This window comes from Lepisosteus platostomus, chromosome 20 (genome assembly GCF_059453375.1).
Source record: "Lepisosteus platostomus isolate fLepPlt1 chromosome 20, fLepPlt1.hap1, whole genome shotgun sequence".
In the NCBI taxonomy this organism is placed as follows: Eukaryota; Metazoa; Chordata; class Actinopteri; order Semionotiformes; family Lepisosteidae; genus Lepisosteus; species Lepisosteus platostomus.
In genome coordinates this window covers 4,649,781-4,677,230 of record NC_142630.1, presented here as the reverse complement: position 1 = coordinate 4,677,230, position 27,450 = coordinate 4,649,781, and the positions used below count along the sequence as shown (strand labels likewise).

The following is a 27,450-nucleotide window of genomic DNA, read 5'->3' as shown; positions in this document are numbered from 1 at the left end:
ATCTGCTTAAACTAATAACACACAAACAATTGTACTTCTTCTTGTCAGTATTGATCACATCGTTCAAACATTCACAGTCTAGGTTGGAAAAAGTATGTGAACCCTTGTATTTAGTAACTGGTAGAACCTCCTTTAGCAGCAATAACCTCCACCAAACATTTCCGGTATCAGATCAGACCACATTTATATGAGTAATCAATGCAGAAATCCAGGTAATTCCAAAGGGTTCACAAACTTTTTCTTGCAGCTGTAGTTGCCCTGCCCTGCTGTCTGCTCATTCAGTTCAAGGAGCAGTGTTTCTTAACTTGGTGTACACATACAAACCTAGAAACCTCAAAGGGTTCTTTAATCTGCATTCCTGTGATTCCCATGTCTGCTGTTTTTCATTCCAGATAACATGTCAGTTGCTCAGCCCTTAATTGTGACAATGAAAAAATTCAAATCCAGTGATTTATTGGTTCAAGGATTAACTTGCATATCTGAGTGCTCTACTAGGGAGGGTGAAATGTCACAGACACTGTGTTCACAAGGACAAGGATTTGGAAGCCCTGCATGAAATGAGCAATGCAGAGCCCTGCCATTGGGCGTTTGTCAGCTGCAGCTCCACAGCTTTTGTAGGTCTCTGTGTACAACTGTGTTCCACGGACCTGGAACTGATGCCGGACTTGTAGAGTAGCATGACGTTTTTAATTGGTTGGGAAATACAATGACCACTGGTATGGAATGGATGACCTGAGTGAAGCAGTAAACAATTAAAGCTCAAGAGAGACCACAAGGGAAAGAATTACAATTCACCTGGAGGGAGAGGATGCTTAACGTGCTAGCATTTCAAATGATGGTACTATTAGAATGAACTAATTATAAGTACGTGCAGTAAATCAACTCTCTCCAGTGAATCATTTATTAGTTCTCCTATTAAAACCTAGACCTGGATCACAAATTTACTTCAATCCACCTGAGAATTGAAAAATACATTCTACATCTGTGATTTCCCTTGGGTTGCAGAACTAAAAAAAATAGATTTTCAGACTAAAAACCTCCTTCCCGTATCAGTTTATTATTGGTGGGTGGGAGGAAATGTTGATTTGGACCAGGGCTTAGTTTGAACAAATGAATAGTTGTTTCATGCAGCTCTACTAAGTTGTTCAAATAATTGGTTTAATTAAGTACTGCAGCTGAGAGTGTAGATGTAGTCAGAACTTGCAGCCCTTTTGGAGCCTGGATGCCTTAAACTCACAACTTACAACTAGAAGGAGACAGAAATTAAATAAAAGCAAGGTAGCAGCTGTATTACCTTTTCTTACTTTTGGTTGATGGCTGTCTTTACAGAAGGATTCTGAACAGCTGTCATTTGAACGGGAGGTTATAATAACAAAGATCATGAAGTTTATTTTCTTTTTCTTCTTCGATGTCTTGATTTGTTTGGAGGTGTTCTGTTTCAGAAGGATAGCAGTGGAACTTCTCAAGTCTCTGCTAAAGCAACACATAGACATAATAATAAATCATCTGTCAGAGTCAGGAGCACGGCCCTCTGGAAGAGCAGCACATTGACGTGCCACGATGGTACTTTGGGGAAAGAAAGAGCAGGCCTCAAATTTGAATGTATGTTTGTAGTTTATTAGTTGTAGCAGGCGAATATATTTTTGTGGCTTGTGAAAAGAAGCCTGACCCTGGTTTTGGAGAGGGGGTGACTCAGTGTTGGAGGCCACACAAAATCATCTGTTTCTGAAGACCTGGAGCGAATATTAGGACTTTTTTTCCCCTTGGGAAAATGGTACAAAAGAAATGTGTGAATTGCATATTGTTCCCATTGCTCAGTTCTCAGCTTTTCAAGCCCATACGTTCAAAGTATTGTTCACATAAGGGATCAGGGTTTACCACAGTACTCTTGAAGTTACCTTGTTTAGCACTTGAAACATACACTGGCTTTGTTTTTGGTTAGCCAGCATTTAACGGTTGTGCAAGTGAGGAATAAGCTACCTAGCTATGTTGTTGAATCCGATTCCCTTACTTTTTTCAATAAATGGCTGCATGAGATTCTTGCACCAGCTAATAACTATCAAACAGCAAGCAGTCATATCACTCTGCAACTCACAACTTGCAACCCACTGAAGCTAAGCAGGTGTGAGCCTGGTCAATCCCTGGATGGGAGACCTCCTGGGAAACTCTGAGTGGAGTGTCCAGAAAAGCGCTATATAAGTGTAAGCAATTATTATCATTATTATTATTTAACAGGCTAGGGGGGCCAGCTGGCCCACTCATGTTTGTAACTATTCTTATTGCAATTGAAATAAAGAAACTCCTGAAACTGATTAATTGGTTTTCCTCCCGTCCATCCATTTTCTAATATAGAGCCGTGAAGGAACCACGGCTTGTCTTGGCAAGTACTTGAACTGGAGGAAACCCACAGGAGCACAGGGAGAACATACAGTCCACGTGCAGAGAGCAGCCTAGGGCAGGAATTGAACCCAGGAACACCAGCACTGCTGACCACTGTGTCGCTGTGCTGCCCTTAATTTAGTCTTAATTTACAGTGAGATTCTGTGCAATGTGTGCTAGTTGCTTTGCTGTACGAAAAACAGGAGTACAAAAGAAGCATGGCGGCAAATTAGTGAATTTGCCTTCTTTATTTGTTCTCAATTTAACAACCCTACCACCTTTACACAAGCAATACAGTTAGTTTTTGCCATTGGCTGAGTAGCCATCTAAGCTTCAAGTGACGAGAACAGCAGAATGTTTTTCTTTCCAGCATCACTGATTAAACATGTTAAAATGGCAAGAAAAGAATCTGCATTTCATTGAGCCGACAGCCCTTTGAGTTAATTAACCGAAGCTTGTTTTTTTTTTATTTGTGGGCCAAACTGTTCTGGTTAAAATAAGAACAAGCAGCACAGTGTGGTGAGCTGAATACACACAAAAAAAAAAATGTCTCAAGGCGTCTTCCTAGTCATATTTCCTTTTCCACTGCAGCATACTAGGGCTGGTTTGCAAACACTAACATCGCACCATGCCAGACCAAAGCAAGAGATTCACGCATTCGTGACAGAGACAGCCATTGTAGACCCCGGGGAGCTTTGGTTTCTGATACAGGTCTACACGTTTTAATGAATAGAACCCTTACATATGAAAACGAGAAGCACTGATGTAGGTAAGAAAGTTGTGAGACGTTGTATCTGAAAATGTATAAAAGAATATATATCAGAAGATATATCTGGTAGGTTGACTCTTAGTATTTAAAAAGTACAGAGCTTATCTGAACTGTATCTCGCCTCCGCAGTATCTGACACATATTCATGATAGACAACCTCAAAATGGAGATTTTCATACTGTACAGTACGTAATGTTCTGATGAGTTAAAAGTCAAATTAGGAATGGTCCTCACATGGCGTCACATAAGAAGTTGGATATTTCCAACATTTGCTCCAATCCTAAATAAAGGTCTGACATTGAGAAAAAGCACATTCTAAAAAAGTCTCGTGGCTTTTCTCACGTTATTTAGTTATATAATGTTTACTCTTAAACACGTCTGGACTACTGCAGCTCTACACGGCTGTGATGTATGAGCACAAATGCGTTAATGACCTTCGTTCTTTAAGCGAGCCATAAGCTAATGGCGTGGAGGGCTTTTGATTGTGTTGGAGGCGCAAGCTTCGCGTCAGCCTCGTTAAAGGCTAGTTGTGCCTGCCACAACTGTTTAAAATCAGATTAGCTCTTAAAAACACTTGGGTGTGTGGAAGTGAGGTGTTTTCCATAGCCTTTCATCTGCAATCAGCAATATTTACAAAATTGTCTGGAGCTGACTGCTGAAAGACAAACTTTCTCATAATATGGTATTACATAATATTGTGCGTTTTGCTGTGTTACAGGATTGTGAGGTGACATATCTGGTGCAGCTCATATACAGCCATGACAACAGGCTGTTTTGTAAAATAAATGATTTCTGTTGAATAACCTTCTAGACCTTCAGTGTTTGCACTGTGTTTGCCTGGCACTGCAGAAGTCCTCGAGACGGAGTGTTTAAAATTGTCAGCGATCAAATAAACAGACGGATGATCCGATGCAATTTTAATTGGAAGTGCATTCCTGTCTTCCTGACCTAATCAGTGTCTTGTTTCGCAAAGGGTGATGTCCGTTCCTGTAATCGCAATTAAAAGTGAAGTTGCTTCAAGCAAAGAAGGAAGAGTGAGGCTGGAAAAAGTGTCAAACAGACAGGCATCAAAGCCAGGGAGGTGACAGATGAGCGGTTAACCAGGTACTAAGGACAAGGATCCCTCATAAATAAACCGTCGGAAGAAGTAAACTTTGACCTCGTGGCAAGTTTAACAATAATATACAAAACGGTTTTCCGAAAGATGTAATGCACTGACAGTGATTGCCGTTGGCTCCATAGTGACTGTTCGACTCCTGGGGCAGTTTCTGTGTGTCTGGGAATAGGAAGAAAATAAGTGATCTTTTTACGTGTTTTCTGAAATACACATGTATGTTTTTAGAGCTGTGCAGATGTATAAGACATTGTAACCCATCAAAAGTACAGTATTCAGACTTTGGTACTCTTCTTTTAAGAGAATATTTGACTCTGTTACAATGCAGGATAAATAACCTTTGTGTGTTTCTGAGAGTGCTCCAGAGGATTACAGATTCAAGGTTACAGTTGAGCAATAGGCAAAGGAGAATAAGGGTATTGAAAGTCGGCTCTCCACACACTGTTTATAGCAAGTGATTTGGATTTGGACACAATTAATGTCTGTTCTTATTTTATTTGCTGCTTACTATCAATTTACTATATTTGAAAAGGTTCAGTGGATCTGCATTTACTTAGTATTCAGATAAGCCTGTAATTTTGCGATACCTTTTTTTGAGTCAGTCGACCAGTATCTCCTGAATGAAGACAGTCTTGGGAAAGGAATAAACCCCAATGAAACTAGAATTCCTAGAATTTTAATGCTTTTGTGTTTGGTGAGCTGTCCTCTTCAAAGTCAGTTTTCTGTCATATTTTTTCATTGTCACTTGCAAACTCTGTTATTGGAATAAGAAAACAATTCTGTTTTTTTGTGCAATCAAGACCATAAGCCCTGTTTTTGGTTGACCTGATGAGGAATGGCGATTTTTTCATATTCTTACTGTGTTCATCAGTCGTTATGTAATGGAGGGGCAACCCTGTCAAGTTGACTAATGGGAAGTTGAGTTAATTGAAATTGCTTTAATTGACAGAAAGATAAACCTATTCCGATCTGAGTTCAAGCTTAATTTGAAGCTGGCACAGAATCCAACTTAAAGTTATCTCACAGGACCTGAAAATGACAGCATGTCATTTTATAAACAGTATTTCGGAAAAAGAAATCAAATGCAGGGGTGTAAATAGCAGAATGAATGATCACCAGGGGAGGCCATTAAGCCCATCATGCTGACCCTGTTCTGTTCCTCTGTAGCCCCAGGAGGACCCAGTATCAGAAGTACTCTGAACGTACCCCTCCATCCTAGGAAAGGTGTGATTTAGAGTAACCAATCAAACCTAACCCATCTGTATTTGGGAAGTGGGAGGAAACTGGAGCACACCATATTATGGGAAATTCCATCTAAGCTTGAAGAGAACATGCAAACTCCACACAGACAGGCACCTCACGATGCAATCAAACCCAGGGCCCTGGAGCTATGAGACAGTGGTGCTAAGCTCTTTACCACTGTGTCACTAGAGTGCACAAAAACATCTTACTGCAGCTCTTTCTTTTAAAGGGTTAGTGGTCTGAATGCCCTTCTCATACAGTTCTTCAGGCTGTACTTTCTGCAAAGAATATGAGATTGTTTTAAAACGTCCTCTTTTTATCTCTTGATCTCTTTCATCGCCTGGAACTATAAGGCTTCCGTGCTGAAATATGCACCAGGAAATATTTCATTTTGCATCCAGCTTTCTAGCAAACCAGGAAAGACGGTGGAGTTAAACCATTTGGCTGACATTTTTGGCTTTGAGTTAGAGTTATTTGTAATCCCAAGAATAGGTAAACCGTCATGGGGGGAGAGCAGGGTGGTAGTTTCATCAAAAAAAGAAGGTCTGAGTTCTGGTCTTTATAAAAGTTTAATATATTTATTTTTTCATTTTTCCATGAAGGTGCTGTTTCGTGTGTACTTCAGTAGCCACATCTTGAAATGTGAAGCTAAGGCTTTGAAGTGAAGCCAGCTCTCAAGGAGGGATCACTGAAGCAGCTTTGCTTCAAACCTTGGGGCCAAGACTTTATCATAAGCGGGCATAAGCCGGGTGAAGAAAATAATTTTCTGTATTTTTTCCTCCCCTATACAATCCATTCGTCTGTCATTAGTCCTTCCTTGTTAATATTGCACATTGAACCAAATTCCAATTCCTAAATGTAACAAAAGCCAGTGTTCGCAGAAAGCAATGAGTTGATATAAATCTCTCACAAGACCTTATATTGAGGCAGACAGCTGTTTTTTTCCCCTCAGACAGCCTTTAAGTTCCTGATGTTTAACCCTCACATTGATTGGATTGCAACATTTCCTGCTTGTAACACGGGGGCCAAATGAGTCACTCTCTTTGTTTTCCGGCTCTACAGAAGCGTTGCTGAACATTTGACTTTTGCCATGGTTTCGGGTCGTGACATCCCACTGGTAAACTTTTTCTCATGGTTGACAGTTTTTATTTTATATTAATCCCACATACAAAACAGCAGCAGCAGAATCGCACAATGGGATGTCATCAGTTTTCATCCCCATGTTCCTGATCTCCTCTCCCTCATCGCAATGGTGACCCTAAAGACCCTTGAACAATGTCAGCTTATGTCTCTTTTCTTTAGCTTTCAAGCTGTGATTCATGATGCTGTCTGTATGATGCAGTCAGCTGAAATTGTGTGGTAATGTCACATTACATCCGGATGTAACATTACATCAGACAGGGACCCTTATATTTTCTTTCAAATGTCATCATTATATTATGTTAGCTTTTGGTCAGGCCCATCAGAACCTTCTTAGTAACCCTAGTGTGGGCAATGCATTACATGCAACAAAGCTGAAAACACTTTGATAGAAGACATTGCGTGGGTTTCAGTGAAAATGAAAACCAAGATATAGGGGAATTTTTCTTTACTGTTAGAAAAATACTTCGAAATAGACCATATAACAGCAAAGATCCCTGGTAAAATAAAAAACAAAACATCTCCATTGATTTGCTATTATAATCTAACTCTGGACTATGAGTAAAAGGCTTTAAAACTGTATTGGGTTGACACATTTTATTAATAAAATATCAAATTAAAATTTGCCTGCATTCTAGAGTGAGCAAACAATGCTGTTATACATTGCATCAGGTTGAAATTTACAGAAAACCTGAGCTGATTTCCTTTAAACCGAGGCCAGTGGTCCATTATCTCTCTCACTGCAGGGCATTCAGGGAACTGCAGAGTTATTATACTGACATGGATCCCATTGCTTTACCAATGGGAATGAATTTGCAATTGGTTATCCTGATATTTCTGAAAATACATGTCCTATTTCAGTACAATAGCCGGTGAACTTAAAAAAATGTTATAACATGAGAGGGGCTGTTCATTCTGTTAGGCATGTAAACATGTAAGCGAATGTCCACGCTGATCCGGTGTAAAATGTACAGAAAGTTGTTGAAAGAATGCAGTTGTTTTTTTTTCCCGACCAGGGAAAGTGCTTTTGATTTTTGAAAACATCCTTACTCATTTGAATGGAATTTCATAAGTTGCAACATATCTATATCGGGTATCTGCATCAGCAATAAATCTCTAATGTAAGATAAATATTAGATGTAAAGCAATACTTAAAAGCATCCACAAAATTAAAGTGAAATATATTCACTGTAAGTGTATTCTGATTTGTATTTAAACTTATTTCAAATGCCTAACATTATAGCACTTTAAAATATACATCCAGCCTGTTGTGAGTTAGATTAGAATGTAATTCAGAATGACAAGAATGGATATGTTGGAGACCTATTTTGAAAGGTTATGTGAATTGTCTTTCAATTGTTCCACTCTATATCCTAAAATAAAAGAAAACAGTAAACAGTTTCAAACACAGTTACACTGTGGCTCCAGTTCTCTCCCGGAGCACATAACTCTGTGGAGTATGCATGTTCTCTGGGTGTTTGTGTAGGATTTTGGCAGAAGCTTGAGTTTTCTCCTGTCTGTCACCATGGTCTGGGCATCCTCCAGCTCAGGATTTCATAGTTTGAAAGGGATGGTTGCAGTTCATCCAGTTTTACGGCTGGAATTATAGAGCATAGAATGAGGTCTTTGGGCAGAATGGCCTATAAACATGCTTAGACTTTAAAAGATAAGTCACCATTTTCTCAACATCTGTTTAAATTCTATGGTCATTGAAGACATTGCAGGTTGCATGTTACAGTGGATTATTGAAAAATCTATTTACTATACATTTCTCTTTGATATTGGGGCTTTGTCGGTAGCATTATTTTGGGATGAACATGATTACGAGTGTTATTGAGAGCTGTCCTTCATATACAGAAGTGCTGTGAGGAGGAAGGGTCAGCTGAAACCAACAGATCAAAAGGATTTTAATTAATAACCTTAATAATGTAAAATCTTAGCTCTTCTGTTCTCATTTTAGGAATCAGAACTTAACAGATTTTAGAACTAAACTAAATGGCAAGACTGAACTTTTCAAAGGCAGAAGTACTGTTCATTCTGCAATTTTAGTATAATTAAGTTAACAAACAAGAGAAGGCTTATTCAAACTAAAATGGCGGGTGGCAGGCAAGCTGATTGCCATAGAACACTTTGGCAATGTCCTCCCAAACTGCTTTGTGTAGAAGGAATTGACTCCTTTTCCCATACCTACATCTAACTTAATTTCCATTTGCATTGAGGTCCAATTATTATGGTTGTTTTAGAAATGCGTCACTCATCTCCCAGAAGCGGAATACGTTCCAGGCTAAAGAGATTAATTTCTTCTAATCTTTCCTTATATAATCTACCTCTGGATTGTTTCCATGAAGGCAGTACCCTTTCTTTCATCTAACATGTCATAGCAGAAGGTTCTGTTACAGCATACAAGATCATGATATCTAAATGTCAATCACAGGACATGCACAATCCAGAAAAAAAGCCTTAGTTGTACATGAATCATTTTGAGTCCTGGAGTGAAACAATAATTGTCCTGCAGACAGGGACATTTTATAGTTTTCACTTCAACAGTTAAATTTATTTTTGCTTCACAAACAATGGGCTTTTGAAGACGTATTGCTGGCTGACCGCTCGCTGTGCTCATATGTAAAAAGCCCACAGCGCCTCTTCATTTTACACTTGGCATTGTTATCAACAGAATTGAGTTTCCTAAAAATCTTTAATTGATTTTCATTCAAGGGTTCTTAAATGGGTGAAAGTCAGTGCATTATCTTCAGAGCCTCCAGCTTTTTCAGAGAACTATTATTAAATTTGCGTGTAATACAGAAAGTTGAGTTAATTGAAATAGATCTGTCCTCAGCCATCATCACATTTGTCTGAATCTGAAACTTATTTTGGAAGCAAAGTTTTAAGGAGTATAGAAAGAAAAAGCACATTGAATTGCAATAAAGGGTTATGATTTTACGGTATTTTGAATTTGCCCATCATATACACAGTACATTTATAGAACGGAAAACCACATTGCTTAAATTAAAACCACTATCCAGACCCTGGGCCTGGACCTTAAGTAGTGATCAGTGTCAATGCTTATCATAGAGGGCACTGGCTCTGATGTTTCCAAATGAAGATCCAAATGCATTTAGATTTCACTTTTGTCACCCCTTATTTCTCTTCCTGCAGCAAGAAATTATATAAGAAAGCTGTGTAATCCATCCTGCTTTCTTTTCAGGCAGGGATAGGCCACATTCAGGACACCATAGAGATATGTGCAAGAATGGAGTTTGTAAGACATTCACATTTATGAAGGACTACAGTAGCCTCAGAGAATCAGGTGGCACCTTCACTATTGTCTGACATGCCTGATGTCCAAAATGAGAACAGAATGTTCTGCAAACTGCAGTTCTGCTGTATTCCTGGTTCATTGTCACTGCCAGTTGCCCAAGGTTTGAGTGAGCTTGAGTCAACTACTATCATAGCGTGCAAAAGTAATCCATATCATTTACTGGGCATCTCAGTGTGACGTGCTTGTCTTGTCCTGTTGATGTTCATTCTCCTGCAGAGCACTATGGATTTCATGGTGTATAGATGACTGATTTTCCCATTTCCGAACAATGTATTCGTGCAGCATATATCTACCCAGCGTACTGGACGTATCACTGATCTGCGACAACTTACCGTGGAGGAGGGAATGTAAAGGAAAATGACAAAACGAAGAGGACGGTCCCCTTTAACGTCACTGCATTCTTGTTCTCCCCACTGTCTCCTAATGTTTCGTCACGCTTGTTGCTTGTTGCAGAAGACTATCCCAACGGCACGTGGCTGGGAGACGAGAACAACCCGGAGATGCGCGTCCGCTGCCCCATCTCGTCCAACGACATGCTGCACATCAGCACCAACTGCCGCACCGCGGAGAAGATGGCCCTGACCCTGCTGGACTACCTCTTCCACCGGGAGGTCCAGGCCATCTCCAACCTCTCTGGCCAGGGCAAGCACGGCAAGAAGCAGCTGGATCCCCTCATGATCTACGGCATCCGATGTAAGTCCTGCGCGCTTTCCAGTCGGGGAGGCTGCGGAGCGGATCGCATTGCTATCCTGTCTGATCGCAAAGAGTGGAGCTCAGTCCATCTCCCCGTGTGTCCCTGGTTAGATTGCCCCTTTTACACAGCTCGTGTGCAGAACTGCGGAACTTAAACCTGTTTACACACAATTGGATTAATGAATGAAGCAACCTTGATGAAGAAGTGCTTTGTTGCCTTTCCGTATCATTGCTTTTCATTTCTTCCCAGAGAGATTAATGGATACAGGCTCTTACAGCTATTCATTCGTTTTAAGGGTTGTCCCTCAGAAAGCATCTCTCTGAATAAACGGGTAAAGGTCTCATTTGGGTGTACTGCCGTGTTCCTCATTTTTCAGGAAGCATTTCTGCTAACAGATTTATATTCTCCTGCCCGAATTATGTACACTGTTTTCTGTGTGCCCCAGCCTCCAATAAACATTGGCATTGGCAGTTTATTTAAGTTTCTCTTAAATCATGAAGAAATTGATACTAATAAGCAAAGGCAAACTCTTTCATTCCTGAATTAATAAACAGTAAAATAAATCAAAGGCAATCAAAGAAACCATTCCATTATTCATGAAAGATTTACTCTTGTTATCAAGTAACATGTATGCTGAGTGCAGATGGACTGACAGACCTAACTGCATGTTAGTTTAAAGGGCACTGCCTAATTAAAAGAGACAGCAAATGCTCTGACCGTGTTAGAAAAATTAATTTGTTACAGTGCAGACAAGCAGGCCTTTGTTACATACTGTATACTGTAAGTTGGAACAAAAATACTTTTCCTCTTAGCTGTGTTAAGTAATCAAAGATAATGGTCTCTCTTGCCTGTTGTCACCACCCGTTGATTACTGATATAGTGGTGACTTCCAAGTCCTTCTCTGTCTGCATCTGGGTTGAAAAAAGCGTGCATAATTCTGGCAGATTGAATGCAGGTTATTGCTATTTACAGGATTTACTCAGCTCAAAACAAAACATGAGCAGCTGGTTCTGTCATCAGTTGTAGTCTACCTGGGACATATTCCCTTTCCTATGGATATGTGAATATGTCTAATGTTGTTATGTTTTCTCTGGATGTGTCTTTCTTGTTAATTTTACATTTGAGTTAGGCATCTTGTTGTTACCCATTTAAGTTTCATTATCATTTCCTTTCATTTGTCTGCACTTGAAATCATATGAGGAGGTTTCCTAATATTGCAAGCTGGTGTCAGTTTCCCATATTCATGTCCTGGCGCAGAGAAATCAGATACAACCAAAAGGCTCTACACAAGTTGTGTGAAATGCTCATTTTTGACATTTGACAAATACCCCTAAGAAAACAGACACCTTCGTCCTGGTGTTCAAAATACAAACTTGCATTTACCACTCTGAAATACCTGTGGTATCAAATATGTGATCTTTAAAGTAGAATTTGAGCACGCTGGTACAATTTGAACAGAAATTGAAGTTCTGTTGCTGAAAAAACGTGTTCCCCTTTAAATGCATGACATGTAAGTCTTTCATTTTATTCAATCTCACTCCTAAACTTTATTGGACTAAGCTGTTTTGAAACTGGGTGGATATCGTTTTTTTAAACCTGTGTTTGTGCTGCATTAGGATTCTAATTGGACCTTACTCACACACTGTTTTTGAACAGTACTGTTCTTGTTAACAGTTGTACAAAACGGTTTCCAAGATTTGGGAGTTAAAATCAGAGGTGGAACAAGACAATGTCTTGTACTCTTAAGCCCTCTTAATGTTATAGATACTGGGGTGTGTGTAGGCTTGAGAAGGACTTTATCTTTCAGCTGCATTTCAGATCCTCTCCAGAACAACTGAATGAACCTGAATGAACCTAGTCTGTAACTGGATGACTGATGGTAGTTTGTTGAAAACACTGGTGGTGACAGATACATTTATATTCCCGGCTGAGGCAAGTATGAGAGCAAAAAGTAAAAATTTCCAGTCCTTATTTGGCTCCGATAAATTTCTTCTCCACCCCGTGACGAGCAGAGTATTAGCTGTGATCACTGCAGGGGCCTACGTGAGACCCGCAGGCAATTTCAAATGCTGTCGAAAAGTGTTGGGGATGGAACTGCATTTAGCCAGAGATGCCTGAAATAACAGTCGTCGGAAAACTGTAAATGTATTGATGCCCTGTCCATATTCTTGAGCCACCTATTGCGTCCAAACCCACAGGCTTCTAGGGGAAGGACTGAAAGCTGGTTGTTGACTCACAAGGGTGTTTGCTTTGGCTTTAGCTGGGTGTTGCCAGGCAGAAGGATTCCTGCTGGTCGTCCGCAGAAAGAGGGATAGTGAGTTAGGTAACGGTGCATCGCGATAGACAGCCTCCTGTTTCTTAAAGAGACAGAGCCTCTATTATTTGGTCTGTCGCCTCTGATTAGATCAGTATCCAGAAAATGCTCTGCATGGCAAGGGCAATTTATAAAGGAAACTTTTATGCAACAGACTGAAGGGATTTGTCAAAAACTGGATTTTTTTTTTTTGCAAGAACTGGTCAGATGGTGAGAAAGCTGGCCTCCTAGTAACAGGAAAAAAAAAACATAAACAGAATGGCCGTGAAAGGCTGCTTTGCAAAAAGGGGGTTTGGTTTGTTCCTGAATTCTAACGTTCTTAAGTTATTCTTGAATGCTGAAAAGGTGCTAGAATTACTATATGTGGTGACTGTGGATTTAAATGTGACTGAATGAGATGGAAATTTGTTTCTGTCACATGTTTTTATGCAAAACTGCCCCAAACGAATCAAAGCTGTTTCTTAAGTTTGTGGTTAATCTCTGGGAACTGGGAACTCTGGCCGAAACAGTTACCCTACATTTATTAGAACAGTGCTGGAAGGACGCTGAAACAAAGATTTTTCACAGTAAATCCCCTAATTTCAGCATGATTTTTCAGTAGAAATTATTGAAGCCATCCATCCATTTTCTAACCACTTTACCGAATCCAGGGGTGCCAGAGTCTCTCCTGGAAATCAGCGCGTGAATTTAGGATGCACCCCGGACAGGACGGTAGTCCATCTCCAGGCAGACATGCACACACTTGCCAGTTAGCTAATTAGCCTACTATTATGTCTTTCGACTGTGGGAGGAAACCGGAGCACCCAGAGGAAACCTACATGAACGAGGGGGAACACAAAATGTCCCAGGAGACAGCTGTGCTAACCACTGTGCCACCATGCCACTTATCATCTAGATCCTATCTGAAGTTTCTTTTTATAATTTATTTCAGAGGTGAGCTCTACTCACTCTGTGTTGTGCATAGTGCTCATGTATGTGAATTTGTTGTTAGAGCTTCATATAAGACACAAAAAATATTGCATGTTCATGATGGGCTTATGATTTAATATTCAAAAGGTACAGCCCTAGTGTTACATAGTGTCCATTTCACCATTTTTGTGAATTGAGAAAAATAAATGTAAACTGGAATTATTATGAATTCTTGAATTCATTCTAGTTAATGGAAACAAAAAAAAAACTAAAAATCATGACTAATTAAAGCTTTTGAATATCTTTCCTGTCAAAATTGACATACTGTTTTTTTCCAGATACAGATGTTGAAAATTAGCTTTATTTCAATGGAACCACCATCAGCAAACTGAATCTTCTTTTGGCGGAGATCTAAAATATAAAAGTCTGTTTTTGAATGAATGTAGGTTTTTTTATTAATTTAGAGATGCTTTACAGGCATATGATGATAAATTATGATAATGTTTTCACGTGGAACGCTGTACCAAGGTGAATATTTCATGCCCAGATAAAGACAGCACCCCCACCCCAGCAGAACAGATTAATCTACTGTGACTGACACTGTCAGTCCTGCCGTTCCTGTGTAAATACACTGTACAGCTCACCTGTTCTCTGTGCCAATATCAACAGGTTGGAGTTCAGTTAAGACAAGCTTTCTTAAAAAAACGAAATTTATTGCTAAGGAATTGCTTGGCTTGAAAATTAGGCACAAACGAAATAAACAGAGGTAGTAATTTCATGTTTCCAGCGACAGAACTCATTGAACGGTTAAAATAACATGGAATTAACCAAACCATGTCCTGATATCTAAATTAGCAGCGGATGTCTATGGTTTATTTTGGAGTTCTCTACGGCTATTTTTTTTTCTTGTTTTCCCCCTTTTATTTTATTTTTTACAAATCTCAGTCTATTCATATGCTGTCTTCCCTTTGGAAGAAATATGTTAGTTGGGTGGTACAGGGTGTTAAATTGGAATCCACTCTTTTGCCTCATCCTCTCACCAGTTTTTAACATCATTTAACCTTTATTTTTTTCATCTGTCGTCTCCATGCGGACCTCAAATATCACTGATAGTGTGAAGAAAGTGGAAGAGAATTTGAGATGATTTTAATGGCTTGATAAAAGAAATATAAACCCTTTTTTGCTACATACCTTGTTTTAGTCTTAGTCTTTGTGTAATATGTGGACACAGCTTCACATGTTTAAAGTATATTCTTTTATTGAACCAGATAAAGTCAGACGAAAACAAATTGTTATTCACAATCACAACTAAGCCAAGAAAAGTACACTAAAGTTGCATAGAGGACTAAACGGTTAAAGAAACAATTGACAGAATGTAAATAACATGTCAGGATGCGTCATTGTTAACAAGTTCAAGTGTCAGGCAGAAAGGATTTAATCAGGCAACTGATTAGATCAGAAATAAGTGCATATAGTTTTTAAAGAGAGGAAATTAATAAAATCATCTTTACTAGTTGATCGTGCTTTATAGGGAATATCAATTTCCTGTGAGTGTCTCTGGCTTTAATCTAGTGTCAGAGCAATTAATTCAGCCCTCGCTAACCTGCTACTACAGGACCAGTCTTCATCAGTCATCCACCAGCCTGGCTGCTGGATTTTCACTGGTTGTCAAGCCCTGTTCATACCGGATGTAACACCAAGTGTGCCTGTGCCTAGATAAATAGCCAGTACTTTTCAACAGGAAAGGCCAGAATGATGCTGATTGGGCAACACAAACAAAACGGAGACAACTCTGTGAGCTAGGCAAATGTAATAGCTTTGGTGCCTGTCGTTCTAACAACCAAGAATTCAAAACCATAATTTGTGCGACTAAGGATGACAGGTCATTCTCTACAGTACTCTGGGCAGTGTAGTTCAAACAACCTAACAACTCATCTGAATGTGCTGCCCTATCACACTTTGCACAAAATAAACCCTTTCTTCAAGTTTATTAATACTAATCCGTTTATGTACATGTATGATTATTAATTGTGTATTACACCCAATTGTAAGCTCCAAGAACAGACATTTTATGTCAATAATGTCACATTGTTCTGGTACTGCATGTTTTAATGCACAGTTGTAGACATCGCTGTTGATATAGCACCCTATATATATTTTATAATATGCTATTTTAGAAGTAATAAGTGTAGTAATAAGTATATTTAATAAGAATAAGTATAGTTGAATAGATAGCATTTTATTGCATTTAATATATTAGTGAATAACCTTGTTTTAGCTACAAGGCACAGATACTTAATGCTGGCAACAATTTCTACAAAAAGTAAAAAAGAAACAGGAAAAAACATTTCTAGACACAGAATGAGAATATACTCACAACAAGAAAATGTTCTGTGTCATTGTGCTGCATAGCTATGGCTACAGTGTAGCACAGTGTTATTTGGAAATCTCTATTGCAGCCAAACAAGGCTGTTCTCACAGCACGGTGTTATCTACTGTAGTGCTCTCCAATGAGCTGTAATGAGACGAATTGAAGAGGCTGCACTTTCTGATGGAGCAACACAGTCTGCAAAGATACTGCATTTATTCATTTACATTCTACTATTCTGTTAGGAGTCCAAACTAGTACTTTTGAGAATCAGCCTACAAAAATATTTATAGTTTTTGCGATTAGTCCTGGAACTCACACTTAAACATATCAACAAGCTACGTGCATTGGAAATATCTACATGTACAGTATAATGAAAATGGACATAATACCCCTTTGTTTATCTAAAGCATTTCCTCCTGCACTCTTAGCTGTTTATTCTTACTTCTTGTAGCAGGCGTCCCTTATAAAGACATCTATTGTTTAGGTGTTTTCATAAAGAAGAGCAGGCTTATGTCTTATTGTTCGCATGTTCGTGTTCATGTTATTTAGAGCACATTGTCATTTATGCTTAGCAGCTTCAGTATACTTGGTTAGTGATCAATAGGTTTCTTAGATGTGGTGGTGTGAGGAGTTTAGAATTTCTCATAATAATTCTATGTGATACCTGTCTTTTAATAATAACCAGACTTCAGTGTTCAGTTGGGTAGAAAATATAACAGATTAATAGTTGAGATTTCCGAAGTGAAGGTTTACAATTGCTAGAATGCTGCCAGTAAATGGGCAGGATAGTCATCCAGGGCAACACAGCTCAGTACATTTGCTATTTATCTTTTTCTGACTTAGTTCCAAAATGACTTTTGGACCATGCCTTTTCCTCACTTTCCTTCAGTTCAGTTATTACAAAAAATGGAGTCTTGATGGATCATGGTATGCTATGCAGTCACCGCAGGTGGAAAACAAATTCCAGATTTTGAAGTGTTCCAAAGTCTTGTGTGATTAACAAGTGTAATTGAATGACAACACTTTGGAATAAAGGATCAGTGTTACATTTAGCTGTTTTATCAAATTTTCTTTTAAAAAATATTGTCTTGAAATGGAGCTGAAATGAACAGAATGCAGATCATAGAATCTCTTCCTTCCAGTTAAGCTGTTTTCAGTGTATGAAGTGCAACTTTATAGTTTAACATTGTCCCATATATTTTGCTCCTTAGGTTTTTTACGTTTAGACATTTTTCTAGAACTTTAATCGTTCCGTTGGTTACATGGCTCATATTAACATGGAATATGTTGAAAGTGTTTCTTCTTATTTTGTAGTACTGCTCTGCCCAGCAGTGTGCTTGTAGGTTTACTTTGGCTCCTCTGTAAGACATTACAAACTCTCAAACGAGCCAGTCTTTATCACAGTGACAGTAAATTATGAGGATGATATAAATGTCTCTGGAAATTGTGCATCACTTCTTAATCCCCAGTTGTAAAATCCATTTTGTTTTACAGAGATCTCAAGGCCGCTATAGTGACATAGTTTGGGTCTTTTTAGGTGATATCTTGCATTTTAGGGGGCTGTGCCAAATTGTTGGTCTACAGGTGTTGTTTTGTTCTTACAGTTATTTCTGGTGAGAAAGAGCTTGATGTGCTTTGATTTACCTCTGTAGGTCTATAGCCCAGTAAACCCAAATCATTTTGAATCTATTGAGACCACACAGAGGTCAAATAAGGGGAACACTAATCCTGGTTTCAGAAACTTGGCAGTGTGTGTCGATGAAGATCATCGGATGGATCGAGCTGTAGTTTTGCTATTCATGTTTTCACTTGTAAAATACACCCATCAGTCTCACATTAGTTTAAGGCTCGCAAAACTTCGCTTAATGTATAATATGACAACTGGTAATTGATTTTTTCTTAAATGTTTTAGGTGGTTAACATTTATCGTTATAGTGTAGGTTGGTTACTATGACGTTTGAAACTTTATTTTCCAGCGACCCTGTATTGGATAAAGTGGTTAGAAAATAGATGAGTGCATGGATGTACCTTAATTAATGCCATATGAATATACTAAATTTCTGAAGTTTTTATAAAGGCCATTTGTACATTTTTAATCTGCAAAGATTGCCAATACTTCTACGGAACCAGAATTTAGAATGTGTTTTTCTTTATCCATATATATTAAGCATTCAAAACTACAAACTACCAGAGTTTCCGGAATGATCAGTAGCTTTTTAAGAAAAACAATTTAATGACACTTTGCAAACAAAAGGAATGTGTGTTTACAGAAGGATGGGTGAACTGTGATGTGTTTTGACTCAGTTCTGGTTCATTCTGAGCCACAGTGCTGCCCTCTGGAGTTTAATGTTTTTGCACATGAGGTTGTGTTCCCCCATTGGTTGGTTCCATTTGGATTTGAGATCCCAGATTGCGTTGGCCCACAGTGCACCTGGAGTAGAAAATTATCATTTGAGGAGCACCCTCGAAATAAAACCACTCGAGTCGGCACCCAACTCCTTCCTCCTTCTCGTTTGCTGTCAGGCCACCTGTTCTACAAGTTTGGCATCACAGAGTCGGACTGGTACCGCATCAAGCAGAGCATCGATTCCAAGTGCCGGACGGCGTGGAGACGGAAACAGCGGGGTCAGAGCCTGGCGGTCAAGAGCTTTTCCCGGAGGACCCCGGCCACCTCCTCCTTCTCGGGCACAGGTACGGAGTTTCGTTCAGATCGGCAGCCATGTCGCCCTGCAACTAGCAACTGGCACCCCACTGAAGCTCAGCTGGTGTGAGCCTGGTCAGTACCTGGATGGGAAACCTCCTGGGAAAAAACTAAGGTTGCTGCTGGAAGAGGTGTGAGTGGGGCCAGCAGGGGGCGCTCACCCTGCGGTCCATGTGGGTCCTAATGCCCCAGTTTTGTGACAGGGACACTACACTGTAAAAAGACGCCGTCCTTCAGATGAACCAAGGTCCTGACTCTCTGTGTTCATTAAAAACCCCAGGGTGTTTCTCGAAAAGATTAGGAGTGTAACCCCGGCGTCCTGGCCAAATTTCCCATTGGCCTTTACCAATCATGGCCTCCTAATAATCCCTGTCTTTGAATTGGCTTCATCACTTCGTTCTCCTCCCCACTGATAGCTGGTGTGTGGGGAGTGTACTGGCACACTATGGCTGCTGTCGCATCACCCAGGTGGGGCTGCACACTGGTGGTGGTGGAGGGGATCCCCATTACCTGTAAAGAGCTTTGAGTGGAGAGTCCAGAAAAGCGCTATATAAGTGTAATCAATTAGATCCTCTGGCTGAAACTGTGCCCTGCATGGGCCCTGTAGGGTTCAGAGAAACTTCCACTGCTCGGGCTGTACGGTCAGGGCCTGAGCATGAAGTAGCTATTAGGGGCATTGGGCTCATAACAGAAGGGCTGCAGGTTCACACCCCAGCTGGGGCACCGTTGTACTCTTGAGCAAGATATGTCGCTCATATTGTTGTGCCAGCTTTTTAAAATGGATACAAATTATTAGGGCTAGGCATTTTAGCAAAACAATGTGACTTTTGTCACATTGTATATGATGTGTGTACAGTAAGTCAGTCAAGATAAAAGCGTTAGGTGAAAAATAAGTTGGAATTTGTTCTAGATGGTGGCTGACATAATGTCATGCCATGCTGTGCTTTTTGAAGGCAGCTCTCCCCAGGCCTCCCATTTGAACATTGCAAACATGTGGAAATGCGGATGAAATGTAAAACATCACAAGTTATGTCCAGTGGAAACTATGCTTGCGTGCTCACAGTGCGGCATGGTGATTTAACACACGCATGGAACTTGGCTCTTGATTTTTCAGGCATCCCTACCTTTGCCATGCCCTGCTGGGGAAACAGGAAAGTTTGACATGTCTCAGTATTGTTTAATCTTATGTACTGCTGCCATTGTCTTCCCCCTTGTATGCTGTATATCAGATCACCTTAAAGTAGACCGTGACTCTGTGATCCAAACCACTTTTTACTGCTTTTGTGATTGGCTTTTTATGCAGCAGGAAAAAAGGCCCATATGACTCCAATAAAAACACAGCATAGACAGTTGAGACTGTAAAAGAAATCTCTGTAAACACCTGGTTTTTATTTAAATCCAGGAACTATTAGCTTCATCCCACAGCCAGTCATTGGAGTTTAGCAGGATCGAGAGTGTCAGCTGCAAACACACAACAGATCAGAGAACCTGGAGGAGCTGTGAAAGGTCTTACTTCACGTATTTGTGAGCCATCATCATGTTTTATTGGAGCTGAAGAGGAGAGAAGCAGCTGGTGGACAGAGGAAAACATAAAAGCACAGTCAGCATCTTCTCTGCAGATCCTCTTTTCCTCTCGCAGCCCATGTATTCTTGTGATGGGTCTCGTCTGGGACATACAGAACGGGGATTATTCATTGTTTATGGTGTCCTCATCTCAATCTGCAAACTTTCCCTTGGTCCTTAGCTCAAAAAAATGATGTTCTTTCAATCTGAGGGCCTGGGGCTGTCCTTAAAGATTTATTATCATCGTGACCAAACACTACACTCTGGATGAGGCTGAACTAGTATGTTGCACAGTTTAGCTCCCCCTCCTCTCCCACCAGTGCCCCCGGAGTTCCAGCCCACGGTAGACTGGTGGAAGGTCAGTTCTGCACTCCAGTGGGAGAACTTTAATGAATGGGTTACTCAGGAGCCACCCACCCTCTCATCAGTACGTAATAATTCCCTTGATCAAAACAACGGAGGGTGGATTACAGCTCCTCAAGCACTGTGAAGTGTGAACACAGGACAGGCTACCATGACCATGAAAGCAGCCTTTTATTTTCTAACGGATCTCCTCCAGCTGTGTTCCGTTGTGTCCAACATAGGTCTTTTCTTTCTTGTTCCTTCATGAAACACATTATTAAACGTTGCAACAACATTGAGGTTGAAAATAATTCCTACCCTAGTCTTGTGGAGTAGGATTGCTTCTGTATGTGGAGACTCCCAAGACCAAAGCAATGCCTCTATTCTTAAGTCCAACATTCCACCATTGTGATGCATAAGAAGAATATTCATCACGTTGAACCCTCAAACCCTGAGTTATTCCATCTGCAGAAAGCCTTAAATAAACTTAGGATTGTGGTGTGCATGGCAGCTATCATCTCCATTAGTATCCAGAGTGTATGACATTATGGGTAAATTGCATTGCACTGTGATCTCTGCTGATTTGCTGCCAAGATGTGGGAATCTTGATAGGCAAATGTATAAATATTTAAATCTGTAATGTAAACCTGGGCTTGCCAGTTTGTATGACTGCATAAGCTTGAGTTTTAGTTAATTCAAGTTCTCATTTCTTGACATCTGCAGGAAAAGAAATGTACCGTATGTATAGTATATATAATGTTTATAAAAAAACGTTTTTGGTGCTATCAAGAGATTTGTTTTTTTAAGAGAAAATTAATACATTTCTCTTAAATCAACTGGGATTATCCATGAGTAGAGGAGGATAATCATAATTTTGAATAAGGTTCGTTTTTTATATTTGATGTTAAACAAGGTTTATTTCCTAATCAAGATCCCCCTTTTTTCCATTTTCCTGCAGCCAGATCTGATTCCTGTTAAACATTTTGTGTTATTAGGAAAAGTTTCTCTTTAGCTCAGCTTCCTTGGGATTAATGGTCAACTGCACTTGTTTGGCAAGGAAGTACTGTAGTTGCCTCTCTTTGCTTTAACAATGGTTTTACTGCAAAGCTGATAACGAGTAAAAGTATATAAAAATGCAGCTGTAGAGAGATGAATTGATAAATACCTTAGCAGTCTTAAAACTTGCACTCACTGTCACAAAGAGCAGCAGCTGGGGTATCAGGAATTTGTATTAGCACAACCCACTGTGTGAGGTAAAAGCCTGCAGTAGTACTTGAAGTTGAATAAAATAAAAGTCAAACTGGTTGTCCCTCAAACCAAGCATGTTAAAAGCAAAATATTAATATAGAATCTCTCAGCAGCGGCAGTAAACTAATTAAATTAACTTACTTCAAGCTTTGGAAATTACAAACTGTGATACAGTTGTGATTGACAAAATTTTAGGGAAGTATATAATGAACCTTTAGCTTATATATGCTAAAGTGATGTAGCTTTTCTGCTGTTAAGTCAGCTATTTTATTATTAAGCACAGTATAGTAAAGGCTTTGTTAATTAGTTTATTGCAATGATGCTAGAGAGATCTATGCTAAAATCTGTATAGTATTGCTGTGGCCCTCATTTCACCTTTACATTACCGTCTAGGCCTAAGACCATTCCATGTTTTCAGTCTCATTTCTTTCCAATCTGCTTGTCTTCACGAATGTGAACAGGGTTTGCTGGATCAATCAATAAATTCCTTAAGTCCATACATAGCCTGCTGGAGACTGGTCAGGGTATCCTTGCCTTGCTATATACAAGTGACGCCTTGGTCTATGCTGAGCACCTGTGATCTCACATTATGATCAGTTACAGCTGTATCACCCCTCCAGGTCATGCTCACTCACCTGTGGAGACTGCGGGTCATGTAGTGTAGAAGAAAGGAGGTGAATGTCAGTAGAAAAATTAGGTTCTTATAGTACATTATAGTACATTTTGGAGGAAAGTGTGCTGTCTCAATCCCTCATATGCTGGTATGGGAATCATAGTGACAGGCTGATCTGATTAATACTCATGCATGCTCTTCATGATTAAAGAGGCTTGTTAAAACTGTAGTGTCATGCCTTAAAACTCCAGTAAACAGCCTTTAGTGCAAAACTGACTTAGATCCTAAATTTTTCCATGATGAAGTACAGCAGAAAGAAACCCTTACAACTGCTTTTCAAACCTTTTTGATATTAATAGTGTAACTTAAAGCTTAGGTTTTTATACAGAATACCATAGTCTCATTTACATGAGCGGTTATTTTCGCTGCTCTGCACTTGTGACACAGGATGCTCTTAGACATAAAACTCTTGGTGCTCTCAGTCTGTGGATCAGTGTTTTGAACAGAAAGGAAACATAGAATCAGTAACGAAGAATCAGACCCACAGCATCCTTTACTTTTTCATTAAGGAGTCTGCTTCAAATCTCCTCTAAAGCAGGCCAGCCAAAAATAATACAAAAAAACTCTGCCATTCATTAAAGGGTACAAGAGAAATTTGTATGCTGAAGACATAATTATGTTTAAAATCACATGCTAGGGCATGTATACAACAAAAAAGTTTGAAAAAAAAAAACAATTCCTTTTCCATATGTGAGGATATTGCAACAGCTGGAAAACCAAGGGGTCTGCATCCCAAGTCTGACACATTGATGGTTGCTTTGGTCATTACGTCTTCCCTTGATTCTCAACAGCCCTACTTATCAATGGGCTGTTATTATTTTTCAAACCTCTGGAAGCTGGGAAAGAACCGGGCTGCCCGACATCACAGAACGTTTTTCCAATCATTTCTGAAACGCAGACAGAGCTTGGAACAGTGGTGAGAGAGACTCCTTGACTGGGGCTGAGGTTTCTCCTCCAGCTTCTGAGTCAGAGCCTTAATTGCTGTCGCCTGCAAAGGATTACTGTTTACGGGTAATGTGAGCGACTAGCTGGGATTCAATGGCTGTCGGAGATAAAAATGGGAATCAGTGTTTAATAAATATGTCAGCTGGTAGCCCCGCTTAACACATTTCACAGTGCATCGCAGTGTGTGAACAAGCTTTAAAACAATCTACAGGCAGCTAAAGGTCAGCCTGTCTCGTTTGTATCATTAAGAGTAACTTGCTGGAGGAATTTGGATAGAACAGGTCTCTGCAGATTTTTTTTTTAGAACAATGAAATCATCTCGCTGGTGCTCCTGTAATTAAATCCTTTGTGTATTGCTGAGCAATAGGGTTTTAACAATTTGAAAAGGAAATCTAAAAACATTTTGAAAATATGTTTACAAATATGCATTTTTCATTTAAAAAAGGATGCTAAAACATGTTTAGAAACACATTTGAAAGCTTTACTTGTATTTATATATACTTTATTTCAAGCATGCATTGGCATATTTATTAAAATATAATGCTCTTTTCCTCTAAAGGTACCTTGTGATTTGATTTTCATTATTAATATTAAAATTAAACGAGATAGATCTGCAACCTTCATCAGGTCACGTTTTCATCAGGTCACGTTTTACAAAAGATGTAAAATTAAAATAATCTTAGAAGGTAATGTATGCTAATTTTCCATTTTTTAAACTATCCAAATCCAAATATATTTGCTTTAAAATATAGTATAGATTTTAAAATGTTTTTAGATGGAATTTTGTGGTACTTTTAAGTATTGTAACATATTTTTCTCTTTCTCCTCCATGAGACTTATTCTAAAATTCTAGCTCATCCAAATTTGTCAAACAGCAGTAATGCCTTTCAAATAATAGGAAGGCAAAAACAGTACTGTACTGGAGACCCTGAAAGACATTTTGAAAGACTTTTGTCAGTTTGTCATTTTTCAAAAGATAAAAGGTTTAGCAAGCATGGAATCTGTTTTACCAAACTAAAGCATAATCATGACATGGTCACTGTGTAATCACCTTCAACTGGGGCATGAGGTATCTCCAGGCGATCACTGAAGCTGCTCTTACCAGCTTGAGCTTGAACATAATTGTCATATTTTTGTCTTCAAATGCCAGAGAGAGATCTGGGGTCAGAAGGATTGCTTTCAGACAAAGATGTTTACAGAACACAAAATGATCAGGATCAGTTCATGCAAAACTTTGATTTATACAATGATTGAACCAAAAAAAAACTTTTTACTATGAGGGGTTAGAGCTCTGGGTGTAACATGTTGTAGACAATATACAGCTGTAATTCTCTTGTTTACAATAAATGAACTGTTTAACTAGGTTTTTTTTGTGTTCAGCCCTGAACACGTTTTTTTGTTTGCAACAACAGTTACAGTATTTGGTCAGAGCAAATAGTTCAGCAGCATCTCCTAAAACTGGCTCTGCCTTCTTGCACTGTCTCAAATGAAGTGGGAAATGGCTAATATCATCAGGTTGCCACAATCGAGCAGATAAGAAAAAAAAACAGGATAAAACCGCTTGATGAGCCTTACATTCATCTGACCACACAGTTTCTGATGGACTCCTGCTCACTGTTTTTTTCCCAGTGTCTGCTGTCTGTTTGCGTCTTCTCAGCTGTCTTTCCTTTCCTGCAGCATAGCATGTACTGTACAGTTCTGCCCTGTTTGCTCCTGGAGGGTGAGACAAAACGAACGCGTACTGAAGAAGGATTTTCTTCATGTGTGGCCAGTTCAGTTCAGAATCTGAGCCGTCGTACAGCTGCTTTCCATGACCAATATTCAGTTAAATATTCAGTTCCTGAAGACCAGTGACATCTTGCAGCCCTGTTCACTTAAATGAACCCCTTTCTTGCCTACAGAAAAAGTACACATTCATCTCAGCTACTAACCAAGGTACTCTCCACCGAGATAATTAGATTTGTCTTGTTGCTTTTTTTTGAACGTACGTTTCAAAAGGGGTGTGCTAGTGTTTTATGGTTTTTGGGAGGACATTTTATTACCTTCTGAAACTATGATAATATTGCAATAAAAACCTTGATTTCTATATTAGATCCTTTAACTGATTTTCACCCTCCACTTTGTATCTTACATCTGTCCGCTCTTATTATATATGCATTGAAACATGCGCACCTTAATGTCTCTTAAGAGTTAATTCACTTATTTGCTCGTATTATTTCATGTATTTTGGTAGTTTCGCTTTTTTGATCTTGATCAAAAATAACTTTTGATTGAGGGTCGTATCATTTTCTTTCACAGCTGTGTTACATAAAGAAACATTAAATGATAATGTGGAAAGCGGTATGCAATTTATTCTGACATGCTGTGGACCTGCTAATGGAAGAACTTTTTCCAGAGGTATTTAGAAGGAGATGCATGTATTACATCAGCTTAATTGAACCTGTTCGAGCTGTACCTGGTAATAGCCAATGATGATGCTGTGTGACAGCCCAACACATTTCTGTGTAATTAAAACGTCTTCGCCATGTTGGCACCGATGGTGCTTGATCCGTCCAGCTGTTTATTCTGAAAGCTTTCTGTCTGTGTTCCAGCTGCACAACAGAGGTTCACATCCATTGCCCTATACTCAAAAAATACAATTTTTGTTTCCAGGACATCGGACATGTTTTTTTAATTAAATCTTCATCTTTTCTCATCTGATCACAACTGAATAATTTCAAGATACACATAGAGATTTAACCCAAGACCCGTTTTATTTGTCCAATGTCTATTTTGATTAATTAAAAAAAAAAGCCTCAGAGGTCTAGAGCTTTCCAAGACTGGAGTTCATTATGCCAAGAAATCACTTTTTCCAGCATGTAAGCGTTAGACATTGACACATTTGGGGGGGAAGATACTGCTGACGAGGGATTAAATATTAATTATTTCAAAGGCTGTGTTTACTGTTTTATGATATGCAGAATATGTGCCTAAGAAAATATTTTTGTATGATGTTGCCACCAGGCTCCATAACGCTAGATAAACCTTAAGATGCTTTCAGGTTTTTAAAGTCAAGTTTTAAAACAAAAATATTGTTTTGTAAAAACGTTTTCTGAAGTTTTCCTGATTAAATTACTTAAATTGAATTACTGGTTTCCTTTAGGTTAGATCAGCCTTAGTGTACATCTTACAAGCTTTGTTTCTTCTTCTTAAAAGAATTAGAACAGTATACTAAATGGCAACAGATTTATAGCTGGCATAGTTATAAAAGCTTTGAGGTAATTGATCACCCTCAGCTCCATGTAAGTTATCACAATATTTGTATTGTAAGGAGTATTGAAATTAGTTTAACTTATGGATGGGCTCTTTTCAGAGAGCAATAACAGAGATGCATAATGTACTGTATCTTCTCCTGCTTGAGAAGGTACATGAGCATTTCCAAAGTGTTTTTATACTGCAGAAAGTCCTTCGGTGTTACCATAAATGTCACATATAGGAGAGAGAAACTCCCGAGCATATATTTTAGGTCCAGCATAAAGGCAACTATGCACAGTACTTAATACAATAGTATGTTTGACACAGCATTTTCCACCATCCAGTTCCTCTGCAATGTCACATACTTTCTCTGCAAGAATTGACCAGGTGTCTGCCTCTTCTGCTTGCATTGAACTTAACCACATTTAGCATGAACCCTTTCACACAGATCCAACCCTATATTAAATTAGAAAAATGTAAGAGAGATTAATTT

General features: G+C 39.1%; 1 protein-coding gene across 2 annotated transcripts in view; it reads left to right on the top strand.

Annotated features, from left to right (window-relative positions):
* banp (BTG3 associated nuclear protein) overlaps positions 1–27,450 on the top strand; it is a 128,321-nt gene that overhangs the window by 35,460 nt on the left and 65,411 nt on the right. For both annotated transcript variants that reach the window (XM_088614012.1, XM_088614013.1), the window contains exons 7-8: positions 10,417–10,656; positions 18,775–18,942. In XM_088614012.1, coding sequence (XP_088470138.1) covers positions 10,417–10,656; positions 18,775–18,942 — 408 coding nt within the window. The remainder of the gene's footprint in view (positions 1–10,416; positions 10,657–18,774; positions 18,943–27,450) is intronic.